This window comes from Eschrichtius robustus, chromosome 15 (genome assembly GCF_028021215.1).
Source record: "Eschrichtius robustus isolate mEscRob2 chromosome 15, mEscRob2.pri, whole genome shotgun sequence".
NCBI lineage: Eukaryota > Metazoa > Chordata > Mammalia > Artiodactyla > Eschrichtiidae > Eschrichtius > Eschrichtius robustus.
The window spans coordinates 94,318,979-94,346,675 of NC_090838.1; the positions used below are offsets into that span (position 1 = coordinate 94,318,979).

Consider the following 27,697-nt stretch of genomic DNA (forward strand, 5'->3'; position numbering starts at 1 on the left):
TGGCTTCGGTTTATCAAACATCCCTCCTCAGCAGAGGGCGAAGGGTCTGGAAGAGGCGAAGCCTGGAAGAAATGCAGCTGGGCGCCGTTCCCTGTAACTGCTCCACGGAAGGCCGGGTGTTTATTGCCGTCGTGGCATTTGAGGGCTTCATCAGTGTCTGGGAAAACGCTGCCTCTTAGGGCCGATTTCATTCATACTAGAAGCAGCCGGCACATCAACTAAAACCTCCTAATACTTTTAAGGAGTTAAACAATTTAAACTTTTAAATAGAAGAATGCCCAGCCCACGTTGTATTAATACGTGTACCCCATTTTCTCAATGTTTAGCAGACCTTGGTTCCCAAGGGTCTTTAAGGCCATAATAAATCCAAAACTTTTAATTAAATTTTCTTTACTCTCTTCAATCTTATAACCTCGGTGACACTGAAAGTATGTTTTGAAAGTACGTTTTAAAAGTACATGTGTCACAATAAAGGGTATCAATACTTACAGATCTTTGCAGTGTTTTCTGGGGCTTTTGAACTTGAATATTTACATTGACCCCCAGTAAATTTTCTTCTACTCATGATCTCATGCCACCAGGGGGGGCTGTCCTGGACATAAGGAGGCCGGTAGGGAAATCCAGTAGGAAGATTATTACAGAAACTTCAGTGTCGTGGGCCTCTGAAGGCAGAGCCTGGAGGGTCCAGGGGGGGACCAGGGTGGCTGGACCGCTCACCCCGCATCAGCCACTTCCCAGCGCCCAGAGTCACCGAAATGTTACTCACCGGACACTGGACAGGAGCACGCTCTTTCAGGAAACCAGGAAGGAAAGTGGCCTGGCCACATCTGCTCAGACGTAAGCCAATGTGCTGAACAGAATTACCATCCCTTCTCACAGATCCGGAAGCAGAGCTCTCAAAGTGGGCTTCTAGTGGATATTGTCATGATTGAAGTTTTTCAATGACACCCTCCTTCACTATAACAATAAGCTGTAGGAGATGCTTGGGACCCAACCTGATTTCTGCTGAGTAGACCAACCAAACAGCCACTCTTGCTCAGGGAAAAAACCAATCCTGGAACAAAAAACCTTGTGCAGTAAACTCTCCTGATGTTCACACAACGGCGAAGGAGAACATATTTAATTAAGCTGCTATTGTCATGGCCAAGAAGTCTTAACTGTACCACTGAGATAGGTTTTAGTTATAGATTGAAATTGCATGTTTGACTAAGGTATTCCAAAATGTTTCTGTTTCACTACATTTATAGCCAAAAAGAAAAAAAAAAAATATTTTTTTGATGTATCAGTGACAGAAGTTGAGATTACAACAAAACCAACTGATACAGCTAACACACTGGGATGACAATCTTCCCTTTCACTGCCTCTCCCTCTGAAGCACATGTTAATACTTATTTTCCTATTTGTTAAAGAGCGATGCTTTCACACAACTGTATTTAATTACATGGCTTTGTTATGTTGCTGACATAAAACAGGTCTGTGAAAACAAGGGTGGGATTCCTAAACATCTGTCTGTAGGAAGAATCAGTGAAAAATCAGTGTATCACCGTCAGGATCCCAATAGCTGATATTAACCTGCAAGAAAAAAGCATGAGAGAGACAGGTGTGCATCCCCAGAAGCACAGGGTAAAAGCTAGAGGCTGGAAGCCACCGCCCACATCCCCCGGGGGTGTCCTAATCATCAGCGCCTGTGGTTACGAAGGCTATGGGGAGGGCTGGCGGGTCAGGAGGCCAGGAAAGCTGCGGCCCGGGGCCGTCCTGCCCTGGGCTACCCTGCAGCCCCCGATTTTGCATTTACCTGCCAGGGATGTTCCTGTCCGCCTGGGGGCGTTCCTAGTCAAGTAAGGAAATATTGCAGGAAAACAAAGTGCTTCCCCTGTGCTGCTCTTCCGGGTTGGCTTTTTCTTGGACTGCTCAGGAGGAAGGCTTTATGGTTTTAGAAATGTGTCTGATACACAAAGAGCAAAGCCCTCGGTGGCAGCTGGGAGCAGAGATGGGGATGCCGAGGGCTGGAAACCCCTCGAAGGATATACCGCGGGCTCCGCTGTTAGTGTAAACGCGCCTGGGCGCTAATGCAGACGTTCGTCATCAACTCTAGCCTCTTTCATGACAAGTGCACGTACAAGTGGCGCAGTCGATGGGACATGTCCTGTCCCTCAGCGTGGGTGCTCCCAGGTACAAACTGTGTCATCCATCAGGTGTATCCCTGACACCTGCTGCTGAAACCAGCCCTAGGAAAGAGAAGGCTAACATTTTGGAGCTATTTACCCCTTTGTTAGACATTTGCTTTTTTTCTAGCTATTCTTTACAAAAGTTTTTTGCAACTTTCTAGTTTATTTCTTTGAGTTCCATTTCTATATTCAAAGCAGTCGTTAATACTCAATGGCTTAGAAAGGGAAGGAGCCCCGTGGCCACCACAAAGTCACAGCTGGCGGCCGAAGGCCGCGCCACCTCCAGGGCACCTTCCAGCATCTCCAGGACTTGGAGCCCGGCCAGCCCCTCAGGCTCCCGGCGGGCAGCGCACGGCCCGCAGCCCGGGCAGCACGACCTTGCCCTTGCGGTGCAGGTCGCCCTGGGCGCCCGTGTTGAGCCGCTGCACCAGCAGCTTCTCGTAGAGCAGCGGGTGGTAGGCGCCCAGCGTGCAGGCCGCGTCGTAGTAGGGCTCGTGGTAGTGGCACAGGTCCGTCTGCCGCACGGACGGGATGTACTCGTACACGTGCACCTCGCCGCATAAGCTCATCATGAGCAGGATGCCTGCGGGAGAAACCAGAGCCGTGAGCGACTCGGGAGGGGGTACGTCAGCCCTCACGCTGCAGCCGGATTCTGCGGTCATGTCTTCCCTGTCTGTGCATCTCTCTGCCCTTCTGACCGTGACATTGGAATTGTCTGTTTACAGTCTGTCTTTCCCACCAGACAGCAGAGGATCTGAGGGTTAGGGCTGGGCCTCATCCATCTTTCTGTCACTAGTGGCGAGCACAGTATCTGGTGGAGAGTTGGGGGGCCCATGCTTGTTGAATGACTATATGACCTGCTTTCTTGCTTTTTTTAAAGGTAAGGTAACGAGGTGGGGGACGTCTTTGAAGGGCCGGGGGTGGAGGGGCACGGCTGGGGCAGGAGATTCCTGCTCTGTGCCCCCTGCCTCGTCGGCTTCACCTTGTGGCTCTAACTTCCAGTGAGTGGCATGTGTGCGGTTTGGGGGCTGGGGGCGTGTTAAGACGTGATGCTATTAAACATTCACTTGTCCAGTTGACCACTGGGGGCCCAGGAATGAGAGAAGAAAAGACAAAGTGATCAAACTTAAGGAAAGGACAGTCAGCGCCAGATCTGCATCCCCAAGTCAGAATATCATGTACCACCTTCGACATGCAGGTCCAACCGATTTGCAGCAGGAGGACTGTGATATACCAAGGAGATGCATGTTATAAAAAAAAACTGGGGCTTCCCTGGTGGCGCAGTGGTTGAGAGTCTGCCTGCCGATGCAGGGGACACGGGTTCGTGCCCCGGTCCGGGAAGATCCCACGTGCCGCAGAGCGGCTAGGCCCGTGAGCCACAACTACTGAGCCTGCGCGTCTGGAGCCTGTGCTCCGCAACAAGAGAGGCCGCGACAGTGGGAGGCCCGCGCACCGCGATGAAGAGTGGTCCCTGCTCGCCGCAACTAGAGAAAGCCCTCGCACAGAAACGAAGACCCGACACAGCCATAAATAAATAAATAAAATAAATAATAATTAAAAAAAAAACCTGATGCTATAATAGTTGCTTAAATGAAAGAGATGGAGACACAGAGTTCAAAATTAATATTAAAATTATTTTTCTCACTGGAACTATCAATATTAAAGTTGCTTTCATTTCTTTTTTTTTTTAATGTTCAAAATAGCTATAAAACCATATGATCATTGAGCAGATCTCGTTCTGGATCTATGCTAAAGAGCGTTCTTTTCCTAGCTCCACCATCATCTTTGTTAACATTCTTTAAACTTAAAAAATATACGGACTTCCCTGGAGATCCAGTGGTTAAGACTCCACGCTTCCAATGAAAGGGGCGTGGGTTCGATCCCTGGGCGGGGAACTAAGATCCCACATGCCGCATGGCGCGGCCAAAAAAAAAAAAAAAAACCCCAAGAGGAAAGCAAAAGAAAAAAAAAATATGCTTAGCCCATTTATGAAAGGATATCCCTTGTTATGAAAAACACATGAAGTCACACAGTTACCTCCTGTTACAGACAAGGTTTCTCTGCAGAGGACAATCGTATTTCTGATTGATCAACTGCGCGTGCATCATGAAAATCCCCACAACTGGAGAAAGTCTGGCACGAGGGGCCCAGGGGAGCAGTGGGAAGGGCCTGGTTTTGCCTGGGGCTCCAGAAAGGTCCCCAGGGAGGTGAGGCCTGAACCCGCAGGTACCACCTTGGGCAGGGCGGGGCGGGGGGAAGAAGGGGAGGGGAAGCAGAAAGGATGACAGAGAGGACCCTGGTGTCCTGTTGAGAAGACGTTAGGATGTGCCTTGAGGGCCACAAAGCTGCTGTGGCTGAAAGTAAACCATGCTCCTAACGAGAGACAGAGATTCTTCAGGTCAAGGTCTAGGAAGTGACACTGTTCCCAGGAGCTGCGTCGGAACTTCAAGTCCCTGGTCAGTCCCCCTCTTCCTCCCAGTTCTGCCGGCTCCCTTCTCCCCTCCCCGTCCGTGGGCCCGCCCGCTGTGACCGTGATCCAGGTGGAGCCAAGAGAGGACCGAGGACCAGCGCCTCCTTCCTCAAGTCACCGAGGGGGTGGGCACCAGCCCGCATCGCACAGGCGATACGATCTCTGCCTCTTTTGTTGTTTTTAATTCTTTTTCAAATTCTTTTCCCACTTAGGTCATTACAGGATATTGAGCAGAGTTCCCTGTGCTGTACAGTAGGTCCTTATTGGTTATCTCTTTTAAATATAGTAGTGTGTACACGTCAATCCCAAACTCCCTAACTATCCTGCCCCCTCCTTCCCCCGTGGTATCCCTGCTGTGTGTACATTTCTCCTCATCCTCACAAAATCACCCATGAGGAATTGACACCGTGGATGAGAAAGCCATGTGCCCGGAGAATTACATTCATTTATTCCTGTGACTTTAAACCTTTGATGAGCAAGGCCGCCTCTGCCGTGTGCATCTCTGGGTGAGAGTCACAGGCCTGTGTCTTTGGAGCTGAGGACGCTTCAGTGTTTGCCCGTCAGGGCTCGCACTGGCTCCCTTCCCTTCCCTGGGCGTGGCGCGTGGCCAGCTGTGCCCAAGGAACCACATCAAAGCATCCCAGAATCCTTCACACCCTGAACATCTTCCCTCTGTACATTTATTACAACAGTTTTCCTGCAGCGCAGTGAAGAGGCTTCAAGGGTATCTTTTTTCTTTTTTTTTTAATACATTTATTTATTTATTTACTTTCGGCTGCGTTGGGTCTTCATTGCTGTGCACAGGCTTTCTCTAGTTGCGAAGAGCGGGGGCTACTCTTCGTTGCGGTGCGTGGGCTCTAGGGGCACCGGCTTCCGTAGTTGTGGCACACGGGCTCAGTAGCTGTGGTTCGTGGGCTTAGTTGCTCCGCGGCATGTGGGATCTTCCCGGACCAGGGCTCGAACCCGCGTCCCCTGCATTGGCAGGCGGATTCTTCACCACTGCGCCACCAGGGAAGCCCCCTTCAAGGGTGTCTTTTGCACAAAAGCTTCTGATAAATGAGCGTGGAGCTGTGTCTAGAAACCACACTCTCGTTACTGTCAGCCCAGAACACAGCCTCGTCCACGGGGGCTGCGACCGGCGTGCACTAGCTGTCGCCTTTGCCACTCCAGTCTCCAAGTGCATGCCTTTCAGAAGCCACTGTCATTCCTGCGAGATGCTGTTGTCCTCCCTCGAGAGCAGTTCTCAGCCTTCAGCGTGAAAGGACAACCTGGCAGCTTGTTAAAATGCAGATTCCCGGGCTTGTCCCCGTCCCTAGAGACCTGGGTTCCCTGGTGTATGTTGGGGTCCAGGAAATGGAATTTTTTTTTTTGGCCATGCCACGTGGCATGTGGGATCTTAGTTCCCCGACCAGACCAGGGATCGAACCCATGCCCCCTGCATTGCAAGGGCGGAGTCTTAACCACTGGACCACCAGGGAACTCCCAAGGAAATGGAATTTTTAACAAGCATTCCTAAACTACCTGTGGTGAAGGGCCATTAAAAAAATTCCTATCCATCACAGACCAATACTTCTGTAAAATACACGAACAATGAACTACTAGAAAAATGATCACATGTTAGGTTGCCATGCTATGTCAAATTGCTATAAAGCCTTCCAAATACTTTCAGTTTCTACACTGATCTAGTCGTAGACTAATAACAAACGTTCCTGGACCAATGCTGGTCTGCTTACCACACTTGGAGGACCAGGCTGGTCTCACGCACGTATTCCTTGAAAAACTCTACTGTAAGGATCCCGGAGGTGTCTCCTTAGTAGCTGGACAGACATTCTGCGTGTTAGACAACTAACCTAGAGTTGAACTGCTACCCACACCCAAGTAAGAAGAAGTCTGAGTAATTTCTCTAGATGTCCTTGCTATCTACTTGGCCTCAAAGGTCTACTACGTGCTCGAATCTGGTTATTGTTTTCTGGAAAGTTTTCCAGAGACAAGGTTTCCTCTTACTGCTAGTGAACTACTATCAATACATTTTAAATCACATATTTATTAAATAGACAATATAGATTTCATCATATGGCTGGGCAAAAAGTTATGGTTTCACTGTAAGTAAATAGGTGTATTTTTGCATTTTCATATATAAATACTTTATATTTTAAAGTGACTTCTAGAGCTTCAGAAATACTGAAATTTGCTAGGTAGTTCACGGCCGTCCAAACTGAAGGCCGACAGAGGTTCAGGAAGTGTCTTATTTTGAGTTATCTGGGTACGTCCTCCTGGTTTTTGCATCTCATTTTGTGCTTCCATATGAACTTGCGGGTTCCTATAACCATGAGCCTTGGTCCAGAGCACCCTAAAATGTAAGCTAGAGCCGAATCTGCTCTAAGTGATTAAACGACAGCCAGCTGTAGTACTGATATCAGAATCGGTATGGCAGCACCTTCAAAGGGAAGGGAAAATCAACTTATAACTCATTGGTACATGTGAAAGGTGGACAAGATTTATGAAATCAAAGGTGGAGGATATTTTTTTCTTATTTAAATTTTTTTTTTAGACAGCATGGTCATTTCATTTGGCATACGTATACTCTGCTTATTAATTTATTAAGGCCGATATCACACATAAATTTGAGTTTAGATTCAGACTCTGTCATATAATAAATACTGAAAATCATATTAAATGTGGTTATATCTGCACATCACTTTTCCTAGGAGTTAAGAGTACTTAGTCACACACAAAACCCTGAAGATGAAACTCCTTCATGTATTGCAAAGGGGACCTAGGTGGACCTCAGTGTCAGGAGGGGTATAACAGTCCTGGCACAGCTCGGGGCATGTGTGTGGGGAGGAGGGAGTGCGGGACCTATAGGGTTGGGACCAGAGCTGTCAAGCACGGTTAGAAGCCTTTTCAATTAAACTCACACATGTATTCAACTGGGCACAGTGCTGAAAACTGGGGATTTGGAGAAAGTTTCTTTAAGAAAAAAAATAAGTAAACCCAACTAAAGAATGAAACTTTAAGTTTCACAATAAGTGGCAAGCTCATAAGCTACATTTCTTAGGACAACTTGAAGAAAGCGTCTTAACTACTGTACTGAGAACAGTGTCTGAGCACTGCCACCAGCATCTCTTCTGACGTGCTGTGATGCTGGGCTCTGTCATCCACAAGTGACGTCAACACCAGCACGTGGTCCTCAGATGTTCTCTGAGGTACACTGACAAGGTACCGTGCTGGGAGGCCCCAGCTTACTTCTGGGTTTGATGATCTGCTAGGAGGACCCACCAGACGCAGCACGTAGCCAACGATTTATTACAGGCCTGCTGTGCCTGGCACACACCAGCATTCCAGACTCCAGAAGGAAGCAGGTGCTGGGCGTGGACCCACTGCCGCATAAGCATCTGGGCACAGTGACCCACCCTGGCACTTGAGGGGGCCTCCCCAAACCCAGGCTTCCAGATGCCAGCCAAGGGTCAACCCTGCAAGCAGGGCTCCCAGCCATCGGCAGTCAGGCCTGCCACGGTGGCTCTTTTCTGCACAGATGCCGTATATACCTGGAAATTCACAGTATCATGTTAGCTCCTAATCATTTCCCCATGCCAGGCCGACACGGGGAATTCACAGCTGGTTATGCTAAAAATGTTTTTTTGTGTGTTTTTCATTTCCTTTCTTAGGACTGCTCAGGATTACCCAAAAAGCGAAACGAATACAAACCATCTAATGCTGTGCTATTCAGTAAAGAATTTTTTTAAAAAATCACTTAAGGAACTTTTATGTTACATAATTTTGTTTATGGACTACCAAAAAGTAACTGCTTTCATCACTAATAAAATTTTACTGCTTTCAACGTGGAGCCAGACTTTTTGATGGGCGGTTCAATACTGAGACACTTTTTAATGTATTTTTCCAAGCCAATCAAAATGGGCATGCAGCCAGTTCTTAAAAATCTTTGACCATAATTCATAATTCAGTTAATGTTCAGTTTTTTGGCCAGTTTTTACAAATGAGGAGGGATTCATTTGAAGAAAAAAAAGTACAAATTTTCCTGGGCAATTATGACTCAAGAGGCATTCATTTGCCAAATGACAGGTTTTAAAATATTGTATAATTCAATATAATTATCAAACCAATTAAAAAGCATTTCCAATAGTCTTAATAAAATGTCACATGATATGACTCAGCATAACAAGCAGTATGTACACTCACTTATTTGTCCAAAACCTGGATAAAAAGCAAACTTCCACCCAAGTTCAGATGATCACAGATCCTGAATGAATAAGGTTCCCCTGTAAAACTCTACTTTGCATATATACAGATGCCTTTGATACGTGTCAGAGTCCAGCAGAGTTTCATCACTGAGCCTTTACCTTAATTGTGCTCACACGAAAATCGTCTTACTTTGCACCTGGCAAAATATTTAAAGTAACAACACCCCAAATCGTTCACAGTAATAGAATTTTTTCCTTGATGAACGGATCCTTTTAACGTGGAGCAAAATAAGCTATGGATATAAACAGAACCTAATGCAAGTGACGGGAAAAATACTGGCTTTCATCCATTCCAGGTAACGCTTGAACATAATTCATATGTGAGGTAAACTAGAAATTTCTGAGCATGTCCAATAAAACACTGCAAAACATGTGTCGGAATGACGGGTGAGGGTGAAAGGTTAAGTGTATTGAATATGCTGATCTAATGGAAATCTAGCAGCTCTTCTGTGGTTTCCCCATAAATTCATCATAAAATGGAAAATTATGAGAACTATACTTAAGATTATTGAAGGAGCACAAATGACATTTTAAGTGATAATTCCAGAAAATATCTGTAATTAAAAAGTGGTTTGGAAATTTGCATTTCATGAAATAAAATAATTTAAGAAGCATCTACTATATTAAGTAAAATCATATAATGCATAAGTAATACTTGAAAGCCAAGTTTTTAGCTCATTTATATTGTATTATTTGATAAGGATTCACTATTTACAGGGAAATGTAAAAAACTGTTCCTGACCAACATAATGTGATTGATTTTACACACTCATAAATATGGATGTTAAGCGGCTTATCAGTTTGGGTTAATGTGTTATTATTTTGTGTTAACATCTGAGTTTGGATGATATATTGGAAAATTAGAACCCCAAACTCAAAATAAAATGGAAAAGAAAGCAAGTTATGACCTGTTTTTAAGCATATTATTCTTGTGCATGTATTAACTAGGCTGAAATTACAGCGTTTGCATCTGTGAATTCTAGAAACATTCCTTATGATATAATCAGTAGAGGTAGGAGGAGGCATTGGGGGTTTGTACACTAAAGGCCTTGTCCCCTGCAGGCTAGAGGGGTCCCCGCTCTATGCTGCTGGTCGGGCCGGTGCACCAGGCCCGTCTGCCTGACAATGCTCAGCCCCGGGCCCCAGGGGGTGGAGCTGGGCCTCCTGCTTGGCTGGAGGCCCCACTACCTCAGGTGGCAAAACCATCCGGCCAGGCTGCAGGACCCCAGACGAGCTCACGGACCCTCTATGACAACATCTGTCTGTATGAGAGCTACACCGAAACAATGGGATTCCAAGGAAATGATTCCCTATCCTCAGCCAGGCCATGGTGCGGTCAAAAACCACCTCCTAGTACCAAAGAACGAGAGAAAACCTCCAGTATCCAACTGGGGATGAAAGAGAAATGTCCCTCATGTGTGAACAAGCAGCTCCCAGCGGGCTGAGGGTGAGGGCCCTAACGAAGTGAAGGAGTTGTTCCAGAGAAGCCGGTCCATGGAGTATGTAAATCGCCTGGATCCACGCTACTTCCTTCTAATTTTAAAAATACAGGTGCAGTGCCGGAGGGGTAAGAATCCCTTCACTGCTGCTCTGGAGAAGCGGACGGTTCACGGCATACGTCTCTGATGCACTGACTATTGTAAGGCTGTTCTTCTGTGACCCGGGAGGACAAATATGGCCTCTGGTCAGAATTCAAAGAAAAAGCAGAAAAGCCATCGCTTCCCAACAGTGATCGACACGCCATCCCCTTTGCTCAGCACTCATACTCCTGGGAATTTATCTTCAGGAAATCTGATTGATAATAGCAAACAGCTTCTATCACGTGTGTCCCCACCCACAGGGCGCAGTGTCCAGTGGGACCCTGATACCTTCTCCACGAGCTCCCTTTCATCCTTTTGTGGTCAGCACGATGTGGCAGTGCTGTCCTTTACAGCCTTCCCTGTGGTGGAGACGGTCTCCGTCTACACTGCCTAGGACTGAACCACCAGGAGCACATAGCTTTGAGAGTTTGAAATGGGGCTCGTGCACCCAGGAAGAGAAGTTTTCCTTTTATTTAATCCTAATTAACTTAAATCTAAGCAGCCACCTGTGGCTAGTAGCCGCTCTACTGGACGGGACAGTGCTAGAAAATAATAACGATTGCGAACGGCCTGATAAAAAGGTGGTGTTATGACTCCCTTTTCTCCCAGGAGCGCAGGGACTTTCACACGAGTAAGTGACTCGCCCATGGTTGGAAACCCAGTGACAGCAGAGAAGGACTGTCGCTCAGCCCAGCCGCCACCCCTGCAGTGACATCCAACGGCAGTCCCCTTCATCCCGGAAAGGATGCCACCCAGGCAAGCAGCAGCCCCTGAAAACTCCAAACAAACGCCCAGCAAATAGCTGTGAAAGGAAGCTGTCCACACGTGGCAGGATTTCTTTCAACACGTGAGGAAACAGTGTTCTCCAGCTACGACTATGTCAGTGGAAACTTTCAAACTGCAAGTCGACAGTAAGGGTACCTGACAGCCCTCACTGGTCTCCCAAGCTCTCGCTGTAATCAAATATCGGCCACAGGAATTCACGGGGAGGCACGGATGGCAAAAAGGCTTGATCAGATGGCCGCGTCCCTGTTATGCTATCTCAGCATCATTCCACCCCGTTACACATTCTTCCCTAAATCCGCAGGATTCCGTGAAACCGCACAAAAGATACAGCACTTAGGATTTCGCAAAGTGACTTGGAAACAAAGCATCTTGACGGCACGACATAAAATGGGTGGGAGGAGCTATGCTTGAGGAAAATAGCACGCAGCGTCGTTAATCTGTCTTGAATTCTGCGTAAAATATTTCACATTATTATAGTACCTTGAACCCGCTTCAAAACCCACAAGCCTCGCTTCGGATACTCCTGCGCCTTGCATCCCTCACCAGCGCGTGTCACCTCCACAAATGCTCCTTTAGTCATGAGGACCTACTGTGCGCCTGAGTTAAGGTGCAGGGTGGAAATTCATCCAAGTTAGGGTGGAGAACATTAGCAGTGGTTTATGGACAAAGTTACTATCTTCTGGTTCCACTGCAGCTTTCATATTGCCAAGGGGATCTAAGACCTCCCTTAATATTACCCTATTCAGGTAAAACCAAGGAAATGTTGGGGTAAGAGGCTGAAACACAGGAAGAGATGTGGGTTAAGACCACAAACTTGTGGATTGAAGCCTGTCTGCAGAAAAATACACAAGAGCCAAGTGTGATGCCCTTGTTACAGGAAGTCCATTCTCAGATCGCAGCTGGCGGGTCTGCTGGAGAGAGTGGGACATGGCCCTAGAATCCGGCTACTCAAAGCCCAGACCTACCAGGAAACTTGCAATGTCTGGGGTGTGGTCCTCTGGCCACAAACTCCCATCCTCGATCCGGGCCCACATCAGCAACGTGCACGCGAGTGGGTGGTGGGTCCGGGGTGGCCCTGGGGTCTCCAGCCCTTGAGTCTCTCGGTGACCCACAGAGAGTCCCCAGGCCTCCACCCTGAGAGACCGCAGCTTCGATTTCCTGTCGTTGGAACACTTGCCAGGAGCCCTGAGCTTCCGTCAAGGGTCCAATTCCCACGAGGCCACCGCCTGCAGGCACACGGTCACCAGTCCAGCTGAGCCGGCCTCCCAGCCGTCCCCACCGAGGGGCCAGGCAGGGGAGTGAGGCCACCCCATGACGCAGCTGAATACCTGCAAGTGACCCCACGAGGCCTGTGGAACGAAGGGGTCACCCAGCCGGGCCCATCCTGACCCACCCGTCACGAGGGAAGGTAAAGCAGTTCTCGTTTCACCCTTGGAAAGGTTGGGCTGGGGCAGTTGTTACGTGCCCACTGGAAACTAGGACAGTGTCCTTGTGCCCTTTTCAGTTCATCTGTGTTCCCTCTAAAGCCACCTTCTAGGTGCTCTTATCATCTAACATGAATGTATACTTGTTAAACCCTAAGCCTCACCCCGCCGCCCAGCCGTCCCGCCTTCTGGCATCCACCTACCAAGGAAGCCCGAGGACGGCGGGTTCGGCTGGATCTTCTCCTTCGTGTTCTCCTGGATGATGTCCCAAAGCTGCCAGATGAACTTGGGGTGAAGGATGTAAAACGGTTGGTCTGGGTTTCTCTGACGGTGCTGAACATACGGAGTGAACAGGTTGTAATCCGGCTTCTTGTACCACTAAGAGGGAAAAAATAACACAGTCAGAGGACCACGCCGGGAAGAGGAAGCCGGGCAGCGCCCACCTTGGGGGGTATTTAGAGGCTGAGGGGTCGGGCTGGGAGGGGATGCGGACCCCCTCTTCTGCAGGCACTTCTGCACTGGATGAGGGGGTGAGTACAGAGGTGGGGTCTGGCCTGGGGGGCTGGTGCCTTATTCTTTAGTAAAATGAGGGAGAAGGGCTAGGGCGGGGCCACTGGACTTTTCTGGAAAGGGCCAGATAGTAAACACATCAGGGTTTTAGGGCCATAGAGTCTCTGCTGCAACTACTGGGCTCTGCTGTGTATTTACTTGGAAAGCAGCCACCGAGGGTACAAGATGAATGGGCGAGGCTGTGTTCCAATAAAACTTTATTTACAAAAACAGGGGCAAACCAAAAAAAAAAAAAAAAAAAATAGAAAAAACAAAAAGAAAAAAAAGGAAGGACAAAAATAGAAAAAAACAAAAAGAAGAAAAAGAAGGGAAAAAAAAGAAACAAAAACAAAAAACATGGCCGGATGGCCGTAGTTTCAATCACTGTATTTCAGAAATATGTTTTCCCAATCTAATCTCTAGCACAGAAAGATGTCAGTAATTGCCTGGGTTTCGGGTCGGGTCTGGGAGACGGATGGGTGGGCACAGGGGGACTCTGGAGCAGTGGAAAGATTCTGTTCCTTAATTGTGGTGCTGGATGCAGGACTGTATACACTTGCTACTACCCATCAAAATGTGCACTTAATCGGTTACACATAAATTACTGTAAGGAAAAAATAAACAATAAGGTTCAGGAGTGTCTCAGGTGCCACCGAGAAATGGGATTTGGAGGTGTGTGGGGAGAGGCTCAGCTCATAGGGCTCTGACGGGCCTTTCAAACAGACACCTTGGGTAAAGATGGGCTCGGATGAAGCTCCCAAGGAAGAGTCCCTGGTTGAATGGGGTCTGTGGCTTTAAAAATTTTGACAAGGACGGGCCAGATCATCTTTAGTGAACTGTGCGCCCAAACCCCGGGGCAGGGAGAGGGAAAGCAGGGGCACCCCGGGGCTCGGAGTCTGCACCGTCTCCCCCAGACCCTCACACAGCAGAATCAGAGCCCGTGCCCCTGAGAGCAGCCAAGCCCCTCTGCCCACGTCCATCGGTTGGACAGCCCTGTGCCCTGGGCTGGGCTGCTTCCCGTGCAGGAGGGAACACGGGCCAACAGCCGGAGGCTCTCATGGCTCCACCAACAGCAAGAAAGCTGTCAGAACTTACAACCGCAGAACCTCAGGCTGGAAGGAAGCTGACAGGTTCAAACACCCACTTGATGCTGGTTCTCAGGAGATGGTGTGTAGGAGAATCAACCAGAGAGCATTCTCGAAAACACACATGGGGGGACTTCCCTGGTGGTGGCTCAGTGGTGAAGACTCCGTGCTCCCAATGCAGAGGCCCCGGGTTCGATCCCTGGTCAGGGAACTAGATCCCACATGCATGCTGCAACTAAGAGTTCGCATCCCACAACTAAGGAGCCCACCTGCCGCAACAAAGACCCAGTGCAACCAAATAAATAAATAAATAAATATTTTTTTAAAAAACCACACCTGGAGGCTGGACATGCCCGGATTCCTGGGAAATGGGCTCTGACGGATACTCTGAACAGTGATTCTCCAGATGATGCTGATGTGAACTCCTAGCTGAGAACAGTTATAATCATGCCAGCTGTGTGTCCAGCCTCCGTCTTAGGACGCATGGTGACAGAACGCTCCTTCCAGAGGGACCATCGACTGTGGGCAGCTCTCCTGGATAGTTACCCCCTGGTGGGGCTGAGATCTGTTCCCACATTCATCTTAGGAAGCTGGCATCCTCTTGGGTCACGGCAGAACAAGTCCACAGACACTGGCACAGCTGACAGCATCGCTCACGGGGCTAAATCGTAACCGATCTTCCCAGCCCCCTTTCAGAACAAGTGCGCTGACTCTTCATGCCAGGTTTCACCACAAGTAGAGAGGCCGTGGTTGTATTGATAACTTGCTTATATTTTGATGGCTAGTAATAACCTTGTTTACACTGTATCGTATAAGCTTAAAAAGATTTGGAGGCAGAAGCCAAGAGTGGCACACTCAGGAAAAGCCTGTGACACGTTCCACTTCAGTAATAAGGGTTCACAAAGCTTAGCCTTTCTTGCCAAGAACTTCCCATGTATTTCAAAAGGTCTTGTAACTACTTGAAAGGTGATGTAACCGTCTCACAATGGAAAAATTCGGAGTTTAAGCAGCCCAACCTCTGGTGTCGCTAGGACCTTCTGAACATCTAGACATTGTACATTTGTTTTTGTTTTTGAAATCCTCCAGAAAAACACTTTAGCGTCAGAGGGACTTTGCTCAGCAAGGGTGCTACTGCAACCGGGACTCAAACCGTGTGAACGTATGTGAATTTAATTCGCACCCACACTCGGTTTCACTCTGCCTGTCAAAGTTTCATCCCTGACTCACTCCCATTATGTATCGGTCAAAGGCCACTGTCTGACCCTCAAGGGTAGGGGCACCAAGGAAATACTCACCAGGTGAAGATTTGCAGAATAAGGAGCTGGGTCCCAGGCCACCAAGATGACATCTTTATACAATGAGCTGTCAATGAAATGATGCCTGGGGTTGGTCAGAATCTGCAAATACATAGCAGAATCATTTCAAAACAAGGGTTTGGGCCTTCACAATTATATTTTTAAAAGAGGTAAAAATTTTAAAAAGGAGTTTTGGAGCAAGAAAAATAAAAAATGTTCCTCAGACTTTCTGGGGGGAGGGAGAGAGGCAGGCTTTACACGCTAAGGCACTCAGGAAATATTTAGACAAAGGAGGGCTTGCTTTTTTAAGAAAAGAACCAGGGATTTCCCTGGCGGTCCAGTGGTTAGGATTCCGGGCCTTCACTGCCGAGGGCCTGGGTTCAATCCCTGGTCGGGGAACTAAGATCCCGCAAGCCACGTGGCGCCGCCAAAAAAAAAAAAAAAAGCTGCACTGGAGTCATCTAGAGGCACCAGCTCCTGATGGAACTCCTGGCTGAGTAAGCCCCCATCAACAACAACTGCCCTCACTGGCCACTGGAGAGAGAGCTGCAGGCCTAGAAGGACGGGGTTCTTAGGCACCTGCCGAGTGCCAGCCTCAGGACAAACTGGGCCCAGAGGCCAGGAGACGTGAATCCAGCCGGTATGACTGTCCACCCTCTGGGCCCCTCTCTGGGCCCCTCTCTGGTCCTGAGTGAGTCCTTCAGTCTCACCTGCTAATCACCTCTGGTCAACTATAGTCTGGGGGAAAAAGGATGCATTTGATTTGCTTCATTTTTAAGATGGAATTTTCCCACAGTTTTTAAGATGCCCTCTTTTCCTTGGCATTTTAATATTTCTGAAGTTAGGGTGTATCTCACAAGGGACCTGTATTTTAATTTGCTGGGGCTTATCTCCTCCTCTCTTAAAAGCTGTCGTCAGACAGATGAGGAATCTTCAATCAGTGGTGTCTCTGAATTCAGGAAACCGGGGCCTATTTCTCACCTCTGCAGGCTGCGAGCTCAGAGCCCGACGAAGAAAGCTGGTCTTTGGTTCTGCAATAAACTCACCATAAATCGCTCATCACCCCATTTTTTTTCTATACAGTTTGGAACTCTAGAAATTGGTGTGGTTTGTTCTGAGACTAATTTTGCTATGAATTTTGGAAAACATTCTTATTGAGAACATACAAAAAAGAGATGTTTTCCTTTTTAAAATGTTCAAATAACAAAGTAAAGTTTCTGAGCTGTTCTTCTGACCCTTGAATTCTGTTCCTTTGCTTTTCTCCCCTCCATCCCCATGATTTATTCTGTTTACCTTTCTTTTCCTCAGTTCACAAAATGCAATATGCTACATATATATATTTGTACCTCTACTCTGATTTTTCCTTTTGATCTTATTTACTCTTTTTTCCTACTCACAGCACACACGAATTCCCATTTCTCTGCATTTTTCCTCCCTAATTCTTTATAATTACAAGACCTTTAGAAATAAGCAAGGCCGCGGTCATGGATAACTGGGTGATTTCTCTTCATTCACCCAGTTAAGCTATTTACCTATAAAACAGTCCACCGTGAAAACAGTCCACCCATCTTACCTGGGAATTAATGATGCGGACGGTGGTTTTATTTCCAACATCCTTCTCGTAGCCACGTGTAGGAGCAGAGTTAAATCTCAAAACTGCATCGTGGGAATCTGAGGGCACATGAGTGACAAACTTACTTCTTTTTTTCCCTCTGCATAAAAATCAGCATAATCTAGGAAAATATCTGAAAGCAAATCTTTCAATACCTGAAGCTAGCTCGACCCCAGTAAAATTCAGATACCCACCCACACACTGTTTGGCATACTATTTATTTAGAATGAGGTCCTGGCTGGGGGCAAATAAACATAAAAACATATCAATCCATTACAAGTGGTCCTATATCATCTAAGTTATATTTAGATACTTGGTATGTGTTCACGGTCTTTAAAGACATGCTTTACACAGGAAATTTCAAGACATATGTGTGTATCTAGACTGCTTTGTGAAGTCTAATGTGTTTCCCAGAAACAGGGCTGAAAGCAGAGTTCATCAGCGATAGGGAATTTCTATGCGTTTTCTTCAGCTTCAAAAGCCCCATGCACGTTCCTAATTTAACTTGGAACAAACAACAAAGCCTGTCTGTGAGAGAGTGAGAAGCGCGATAACGTATCTCTGATTTGTCAAAGAGCCTTTTAGGTCCACGCTGCATGCACTGTGGCCAGAGCCTGCAACAGCCCCTAAAGCAGCCGGCCTTCTTCTTGCGCATCTGCCATCCCTTCTGAGGGTCTCCTTGGGAGGTTGCTTCCACCTTCCCTAAGCAGCACTCAGCGGGCATGCCAGCATTAGAACCACGTTACGAAACAGCCTGCCCTTCTCCACAAGCTCAGAGCTCAGAAGAATTTGGATGCCAGTTTTGGGCATCAAAATCACTATACTTTTGGAACCCATGCCATCCAAAAATCCTACAACATTCTTTTAGGGGAAATTTTCCAGGAGTCGGCAAGCTATGGCATATTTTAGTAAATAAAGTTGTACTGTAACACAGACTCACTGGTGTTTATCTGTCGTCTGTAACAGCAGGGTTGTGACAAAGTCCCTATGGCTCACACAGCCTAAAACATTTACTACCTGGCTCTTAAAAAAAAAGAAAAGAAAAGAAAGGTGTGCCAGTCTCCAGATTCGACGCGATCTATGCTTTGCATAAATGATGCCAAAACCCCCCAATACTTCCAATTTTCTTTACTTCACAATTTAAGCACACATTTGCAATTTGGGTGGGTAAACATTTGCCTTATTATTTATTATTATTGAATAGGATTTTGTCATAAAAATTCAAATGATACTTGAGCTAGAAACATCAGATCACCCACAGCAGTGGTTCTCACTATTTGGTCTCCGGATGCCTTTACACTCTCGAAAATTACTGACAACCCAGAGACCTTTTGTTTATCTGGATTACAGATTTCAGAATATATCACATTAGTGAGTAAAACAGAAAAATTGTAAATGCTTATTTATTAATTTATCTGTAAAATAACACATTTTTATGAGAAATAACTACATTTCAAAAAATCGTGAGAAGAAGGGCACCTTTTGAAATGTTTGCAAATCTCTTTAACGCCTGGCTTTTTAGAAGAGAGTTGGTTTCATATACCTGTTTCTCTATTCAATCTGCTGCAATATATTGCTTTAGTTGAAGTATATGAAGACTCAGATATATCGCTGAAAATGGTGGGAGTATTTCAAGAGTCTTTCCAGATGACTAGGAATATTCTCCTCTGATACTTCATCGTAACTCCACAAGAGCTAGTTTCTGAAAGGTTAGTGGCAGTGTGGAATGTGAAACAATATCAATTTTTGTGCTGTTACATTAAAATCCATTAGTTAATCTTGCTCTTAAAATGGATGATTCATCAAAAAAAACAAACGACCCAGTGAAAAAATGGGCAGAAGATCTAAACAGACGTTTCTCTAAAGAAGACATACAGATGACCAACAGGTACGTGAAAAGATGCTTAACATTGCTAATAGAGAAATGCAAATCAAAACTACAGTGAGGTACCACTGATACAGGCCAGAATGGCCATTATCCAAACGTCTACAAATAGGAACTTCCCTGGCAGCGCAGTGGTTAAGACTCTGCTTCCACTGCAGGGGGTGCGGGTTCGATCCCTGCTCGGGAAGCTAAGATCCCGCATGCTGCACGGTGCGGCACGGCCAAAAGTTTAAAAAAAAGAGAAACGTTTACAAGTAATAAATGCTGAGAGGGTGTGGAGAAAAGGGAACCCTCCTACACTGTCTGTTGGGAATGTAAGTCCGTGCAGCCACTGTGGAAAACAGTACGAAGGTTCCTTAAAAAACTAAAAATAGAGTTGCCATATAATCCAGCAATCCCACTCCTGGGCATTTATTTGGAAAAGACAAAACTCTAATTCAAAAAGATACACGCACCCCAATGTTCACAGCAGCACTATTCACAATAGCCAAGACATGGAAGCAACCTAAATGTCCATTGACAGATGAATGGATAAAGAAGATGTGGTCCATATATACAATGGAATATTACTCAGCCATAAAAAGAATGAAATGATGCCATTTGCAGCAACATGGATGGACCTAGAGATGATCACACTAAGTAAAGTAAGTCAGACAGAGAAAGACAAATATATGATGTCACTTATATGTGGAATCTTTAAAAATGATACAAATGAACTTATTTACAAAACAGAAGTAGACCCACAGACAGAAGACAAATTTATGGTTACCAAAAGGGGAACGGGTGGGGGAGGGATAAATTAGGAGTTTGGAATTAACATATACACACTACTATATATGAAATAGGTAACCAACAAGGACCTACTGCATAGCACAGGGAACTATATTCAATATCTTATAATAACCTATAATGGAAAAGAATCTGAAAAAGAATATATTATGTATGTATAACTGAATCACTTTGCTGTACATCAGAAACTAACACAACATTGTAAATCAACTATTGGGTTGGCCAAAAAGTTCCGTAAGATGGTATGGAAAAACCCGAATGAACTTTTTGGCCATCCCAATATATTTCAATTACAAAAAAAAAGAATGATTCATCCATGTATATTTTGTAACACTGTGCAACGGTCATTTGGAAGCCATCAGTTCAATAAGTAATGCAGATCTTTCAAATATTGAAGCATTTCATTATAAAGTATCAAATATCATGAATGTCACCATGGATCTCATCACTTTTTAAGTTTGGGAAGCTTCCGAGCTCAGGGTTGAAAGCTTTAATTTTATCATTGGCAACAAACACTGTCAGTTATTTTCCTAAAAGTGAGGGCTTACTTACTTCCTTTTTGAGAAAATATCTGCCAAATGTCCAAGTCTAAATTACGTATGTCTATCAGTCATCTGTTTCAAGTTTAATTGTGTTTTGTGACAAAAGTGGCTAGTGCCACTCACAGCTCAATCACATCAGTGACCTTCCATCGGGGGTTGGTTTGCAGAAATGCTTTCATGTTATTTCCCATTTGGTCTTAAAAACACATGTACTTCAAAGACTGAACTCTAATAAAACGAATCATTTTTACTGCTTCATTAAGGACATCCATACGTGGAACTGGCATGCTTTGCTTTCACTGCTAAGCTTGGCAGGAAAACATTCCGTGGGCACTAGTACAGTTGGGTACCACTGCCTTGATCTGTGCTAAGAAGCAGTTTTATCCACTATTGCTCCTGCATCATCCGTTCCGATGTGAACAGTTAAAAAGACCTCTGAGTACTATGATGAAAATTGTTCTCACCTTGTGAGCCCCTGAAAGGATCATGGGGGCTCCAAGTGCAAGGCCAGACACTATATGACCTGCTCACCTGGGGCAACTCTCCCATAGGCAGGGAGTGAGGGGGGGGGGCCCAGACAGTGGGGTGGCCTCCTGGCACTCAGAGGTTAACCAGGATGGCACCAGGGCAGGAAGCAGGATGCTGGCACTCCTGGACCAGTTCTCCCACCGAACCACGCCACCCTTAGATACGGCCTCCGTCTAGAGGTAAGGTGAACAAACTGAGAATGCCAAGCAGTGGGTACATTTCTAATTGATTACGTAGAAATTCCTAACGAATAATATCACCCCGGAAAATGTCCCAGCTTTTAAAAGCCGGTGTTCTACACTGAGGTGTGTTTTAAGCCTTAGAACAACTTGACAAAGCACAGGGCACAGAAGGGTAATCTAGGTTCACTCCTTTGGAAGTCGTATGAGGCTGAAGAGTTAAAAGCCAATTTCATGGAGGACACAGAGAGGTAGGTAGGGACGGGGCTGCTGTGGATGAGACTGAACTTCCCCCAGCTGGCCGGGAGAAGAATGGACCAGGATGGGAGGGGACGTGTGGGGAGGACGAGCTGAGAGAGTCCGTCACGTGGACACATTCGTAAATGTGCACCTGCCTGTGCTTCTCCCAGATAACCACCTTCAAAACTAAGCTGTCCATTCACATTTACAGAGGGAGGAACGGATCAGACAGCCGGCACAGGGGAAGAAAGCAGAGCGGCATTTTTGGAGACGGCATTTCCAGGCTGGAGCCATTTCACGTTGACCTTGGGAGCAGAGCCAGACTAAGAGAATCATTGAGGAAGGTGAAAACCCTGCAAGGAGCAGCCAGCCAGAAGGCGGAGCAGCGCGAAATCCCTGCCCGGCCCTGGGCACTGCATCCCCACCTCCCCCTTCCCTTCCTGAGCTCAGGAGTCTGCAAGGGCAGCCAGCGCCTTCAGTCTTTGGGGAACAGGGAATGGCCTGCCAAAGAGGTGATTCTCCTCTCTCCCAAACCCACCGCCCTGGTCTGTCTTGCCTCACTGGGACTCCTGCAACGTGCTTACTCCAATCCAGGCTCTGGAGCAATCTTTCCGTAAAGAAACACTGACCCATCACTCCTCTGCTTCAAAGATTTCAGTGCCTCTGCACCATGAGGCCAAGGGGCCGGAGCTGGAGTTTCTGGGACCCAGACTGGGGTTCAAATCTGGCTCTACCCTCTGTGTCTCTGGGTACCTTGGTTTCCTTACCCATAAAAAAGGAATAATCGTGTCTGTCACTTGGCATCGCAAGGCTTGTTCACAGATAAAAGCATTGAGGATGAGACCTTCCCTGCAGTAAACACCGCATAAGTGGTATCTATTATTACAATCATTATGAGAAGTCTAATTTCTGGGGAATGACATCCAGGAGCAAGAGGCGGTTGACCGCCTGCCCCCCTGTCCAGCTTACCTGTCTGCTCCCCACCCCCAGCCCACAGTGGTCCCCAGCCCTTATCACCCACACACTGCGCTGTTTCTCATCCAACTGCTCTGCTGGCCTTTGGCCTGGATTCCCCTCCTCAGACACCTGCCCTCGCGGTGGGGCGGGATTCCGCAGTCATGTCCTCTCTGTCTGTCTGCGCATCTTTCTGTCCTTCTAACCGTGATACTGGAATTGTCTGTTTATAGTCTGTCTTTCCCACTAGCAAGCAGAGGATTTGAGGGTTAGGGCTGGGCCCCATCCATCTTTCTGTCACTAGTGGCGAGCACAGTATCGGGTGGAGAGTTGGGGACCCATGCTTGTTGAATGACTACATGACCTGCTTTCTTGCTTTTTTAAGGTTAACAGGACGCCAAATCCCAAGCTCGCTACGGGAAGATGCCCCCTCCCTACACAGCCTCCTCCCTACCCTCCCATTTCCCACACACTTCCCAGAATCCGAGTTTCAAGTAACAGATCCTGACCTCCCATTCAAGGCGACAGCTGTTAAGTTCAGAGTACTTTTCTCATCTGCAGTGTGTTTCCACGGGATTGCTGCTAGTGATCTCACTACCAGATTATTATTATTTACAGGAATGGGTGAAAAAAAGATCATCTCACCACTCTAGAAAAGAATGTTCCATGTTTCCAAAACAGTTCAGTTTGCTTTTCAATAACATATTCAAAGTGGAGGTGTTTAAACAATGACAAGGTATGATTCAGTCTAACAGCACTGGGGAAACAGGACGGCACTGCCCAGGGAGCAGCCAGCAGAACCACTTGCAACCCTGGCGCCTCCCTGGTCCCCTGGGGGAGGGGCAGGGGCTGAGCCTTAAGGAAGGGGGGGGGGGCAGACAGGGGGCAACCCGCAGGAACTTTTCTAGCTCTGCCCTCAGTTTTTCATAAAACCACGACCTCCTGCAAGACTTCGAATCTTCACTTAGCCAATTCACAAGTAGATGCTTAGGGGTGAAGATGAATTTAGCTAAATAGTACAGCATGCCCGGTTCCAAGTTTCCCGAAGGACTCTGCTATGTGAATTTGTTCTCTTTAGGAGAGGTGTTAACAACTGTGTGTTGATAAGCCTCTGTATGTTCAGGAGAGTCGGAAGGAGAGATGTCAGCACATGGCAGGCACAAGGGCTGATGCTGAGAGATGCCAGCTTATAAAAAAGCGAGACTTCTTGTCTTTACAAGTTGAACTGTGTTACGTTACACACTCTTAAAAAGGTATCGATAGCTATAAAATTGGATTCCAAGGAACTGAGGCAAAACAATAGAGAATTTAAAAAATTTTCTGAGTGTGTTTGTTCTTCAGTTACCTTTCTACGATTCTAATCATGAACCTTTGTAGAAGTGCAGACGCTATCAATTAAATGTGGATACTAGAAACTAACAAAGATATAAATGACGTGCCATGTTCCCCAGAAATGTGGAATTCCCAGTGTCTTTCACACTCTCTTCCAAATTCTGAATAGAGGAGAGTTTACAAGACTCTGGTCAGGGGTCAGGGATATTTACACCAGAATATAGAGCAAGGGAATTCTCCAGGCAGGTGAGAGCACGGCAAATGTGCAGCTATGATGCGGTGGGGCTTAAAACAAAGCAAAAAAACCCCCAAAAAACCAAGAGCAAGTCACCGCCTGCTTTAAAGCGTGCTGCTTAAATTCCTTCTTCCATGATTAATCATGGTCCTCGGAAACCAGAGAGAAGTGTGGCTTTACTTGGCCCTGGGGGCCTCTGAACCAATGCTCCTTCCTAATTGGTAGCAGCCGCTCGACTCGGCTTCGGCTGCAAGCTTATGTGACACACAGACAGCGTGATTATGAGTCTGCTTAATGTCAGCTCGGGGACACTGGGACCCCTGGCTGCAAGTCCAGACTTGGGCCTTGTTTTTTCAACTTCTTAAAACTTTCACATTCAGCCTCATTCCCAAGAGCCTGTGGGAGGAGGTCTGGGCTATGCAACCTGATGATAAGGGTGTCACCCTATTTCAAGATGGCTCTGGAGTATCAGCCACTCTTCGAGGACACGGAACAATGAATGGGCCCCTGAAACAACGATTCCTTTCTATCAAGTGGGCAGTGCCCCCTGAAGGTCACGTCCAGGTCAGCTACGAGCTAACACCATCCACCTGTGAGAATGTATGTTTTACATCTGGCCTCACGGCAGACGCTGTGTCTGATCCACACTTGTTTTCTTGGTACGTAGCACGGAAGCCAGCACAGAGTAGAGGCTACACGCGTGTTTGCTAAATGAGCCTAAAGGGTCACGGGTGCAGCACCAGGATGGGCTGGGCGCTGAGGGGACTCGGGGCGTTAGACTAGCCTGCAGGTTCCTGGGGAAGAAGGGCTTCTGCATCCAGATGCAGGAACCCTCCCGAGCTGCCTGCCTGCCAGCCTGCCCCGCAGATTTGGGGCTTCAGGCAGCAACATCAACTCTTAATCTGCATTTCCAGCCAGCCTACCTTCCCGCCCTGCAGACTTCAGATTTGCCAGCCGCTAGGACGGCAGGGGCAAGGCCTTAAAATAAATCTTTCTCTCTACACATATCCCACTGGTCTGTTTCTCTGGAGAGGCCAGACTAACAGGGGTGTTCTCCAGGGCTCAGGCATGGATTTGAAGACAGTTTAGAAGGGAAGATGGAAGCCCAGGCTGCAACTGGTTATCTGCCATCCTGGAGAAGGTCCCTGGGAGGCGGCTGGGACCCAGAGGCTGGGTGTGTGCCAACCTTGGAGGTGACGGTGCCCACCGGATCAATGCTCTCACCAGCTGTCGGGCTCTCTGCAGAGCCCAGGGACAGGGATTTTAGTCCTTGAGCGAATTAAAATGATCATCCTGCAAACTCCTCTTCGGAGCTGCCCCCTAAGGCTCGTCGCCAGTGGGGTTTCCCCTGCTGTCCTTTCTGCTCCCCCATAATCCTGCCACATTAAGGGTTCATCAGGGGTGCAGGCCCGGCTGGGAGCTGTCAGTGCAGAACGTGGGCTCTGCAGGAGGTGGCTCCTGAGACAGGGGCGGTGAGAGGGCCGCGGGCTTCCCCTTCCCGGGCCCCCAGCTCCTGGGAGGATGCCCGTCTCTGCTCCGAGTCTCCGCAAAGGAGACCTCTGCTGGGACTCCACCCGCCGAGGCTCACTCCGTCCCAGGGAAGGACGAAGACCTAAGACCTTCCAGAAACACAGTGCCGGAGCGGCCACCCTGGGGGCGGGGGGCCGCGGGGCCGCGGGGACCCACCTATCTCTTCGCCCAGGGACGAGTTGAGGATGGCGCCGGCCGACGTGACCACGGCGCAGGTGCGGAGCCCGCGCGGGAGCAGCCGGCCGAGCGGCACGGCGGGGACCAGCGCGCGCCAGCCGAGCGCCGAGAAAGGCGGCTCGCTGCCGTCCAGGGTGCGCACCCGCACGCGGCCCCGCAGGGCGCACAGCAGCTCCGCGCGGCTCCGCCCGGCCGCCCGGCGCCCCCGGAAGCGCACGCCGTGCTTGTTGGCGCGCAGGTAGGCGCCCATGGCCTTCTGCAGGCGCGGGTCCAGCATCCGCGCCGACGCGTCGCCCTTCCAGAGCCGGCGCAGGAGCGCCCGGGACGCGGACGCGAACAGCCGCTCCCCGTCCTCGCCCACCCCGGGCGCCGCGCTCCGGCTCTGCCTCCGGGCCCCTCGCTTCGCCCGCCGCCCCCGGGCCCGGCGCGCCGACCGAGCCCCCTCCGGGCCCCCCGACGTGCCCGGAGCGGCGTCCTCCGGGGGGAAAGCGCTTTGCGATGTTCTCCCCGTCTGGGGCGAAAGGAAGTCGTCTTCATTTTCAAAGCCGTCTGGGGCCCACGCCCGCAGGTCGCCCGGCCCCGCGTGCAGGGGGCCATACGGGTGTGTGCGGGGCAGCCCCCTGCGAGCGTCCGCGCCCTCGGGCAGGCCCTCCGAGGCGCCCATGATGGCCCGCTGCCTTCCCTGCGCGGGCAGCAGCCTCCTGGTCTCCAGGAAGGAGAAGGAGCTGGGCGCGGGCTGGGCAGGGTTGCTGCCGGTGAAGTACAGGAAGACCACCAGGAAGAGGAGACCCCAAGCGAATACCCCGCAGAGCGTTCCTTGTCTCCATTGCTTCAAGTGTGGTTTCATGGCAGGTCCGCGGGGTCAGCACCTGGTGTCCCGAGGCGGCGGGAGGCGGGATGCACCTGAAAAACAGCCGGGTGTCACGGTGAGGCGCGCGGGACAGCGCTGGGGACGGTCCCTTTAGAGGGTCTCGGGAGGGTTAGAAGGGGCATCAGAAACCAGGATCATCCGGAGCTTCGGCTAAATTCAGGGGTCATATGCCCCCCCACCCTCATCACGTCTGCAAGACAAGGGGTCCCACTGAGGCAGGACGTAGATGGCCCCCCCCCAAGGTAAGCAAGTGGAGATTTGTTCCCTGTGGCCCGATACTCCCAGAGGAGAATAGCAGGACAATCGAGACGGGAGGCTGGGCCCTGCCCAGACGGAAGGTAAGAGACCACGTATTCCTCATTCTCGAAGTCAGGAGACTTCCCTGACTAGAAAGCTCCTTGGAGGTCAAAAAGGGAGTGATGTCAAGTCTACCCATAGGCCTTTCCACTAGAATCCATCTCGGCTAAGAGATGCACACACCCACGGGGGGGACCCTGAGATATACCAAATACAGACTCTCACCATGAGCCTCTGAGATATACCAGTCGCTCTCACCATGAGCCTCTGAGATATACCAGTCGCTCTCACCATGAGCCTCTGATGGAGTTAAGAGGGACAAATGTCAAAATCCTAAACACGGGAGGAGATGAGAGAGCTAGGTGAGCCTCCAACTGGGAGAGGGTGAGGAAGGAGGCTGAGATGAAAGTACAAGATACAGAGTCAGAGAGAAGGACCCTCTTCTCGTAGCGCAGCCCACGATCATCGCTTCTTTGTTACTCAGGTAGCGAGCACAGTGCTTGGCACTAAAGGAAACGACAAAATATCAATAAGAAATGCACCTAATGCGGCTGATACCAGATCACGAAGTTGTCATACTTGCACTTGCTCTTTTCCCCGTCCCTATATGAACCAGTCTTCACAAGGGGCCTTTCCTATCAGTATGGAGGGTCCTCAAAAAACTAAAAATAGAGTTGCCATATGATTCCGCAATTCCACTCCTGGGCGTGTATCAGGAAAAACTCTAATTTGAAAAGATACATGCACCCTTATGTTCACAGCAGCACTATTCACAATAGCCAAGACATGGAAACAACCTAAATGTCCATCAACAGATGAATGGATAAAGAAGATATGGTACGTGTATACAATGGAATACTACTCAGCCATAAAAAAGAATGAAATAATGCCATTTGCAGCAATATGG

General features: G+C 48.3%; 1 protein-coding gene across 1 annotated transcript; it reads right to left on the reverse strand.

Annotated features, from left to right (window-relative positions):
* Positions 1 to 2,497: 2,497 nt before the first annotated feature.
* Positions 2,498 to 26,469, reverse strand: ST6GAL2 (ST6 beta-galactoside alpha-2,6-sialyltransferase 2). Its single transcript, XM_068564942.1, has 5 exons — positions 25,602 to 26,469; positions 17,193 to 17,290; positions 15,620 to 15,721; positions 12,894 to 13,068; positions 2,498 to 2,751 (listed from the first exon to the last, which is right to left on the reverse strand). Exons 1-5 carry the CDS (start codon positions 26,467 to 26,469, stop codon positions 2,498 to 2,500), a joined length of 1,497 nt encoding a protein of 498 aa, XP_068421043.1.
* Between the last annotated feature and the right edge of the window lie 1,228 nt (positions 26,470 to 27,697).

What these genes read in the sequence shown, in the direction of transcription:
- ST6GAL2 (XM_068564942.1), bottom strand. Translation starts at nt 26,469, where the DNA reads ATGAAACCACACTTGAAGCAATGGAGACAAGGAACGCTCTGCGGGGTA. An exon ending in GTCCCTGGGCGAAGAGATAG is followed by an intron (nt 17,291 to 25,601) that starts GTGGGTCCCCGC and finishes ATGTGCCCTCAG; the next exon opens with ATTCCCACGATGCAGTTTTG. An exon ending in GCCGTCCTCGGGCTTCCTTG is followed by an intron (nt 2,752 to 12,893) that starts GTAGGTGGATGC and finishes TTTCTCCCGCAG; the next exon opens with GCATCCTGCTCATGATGAGC.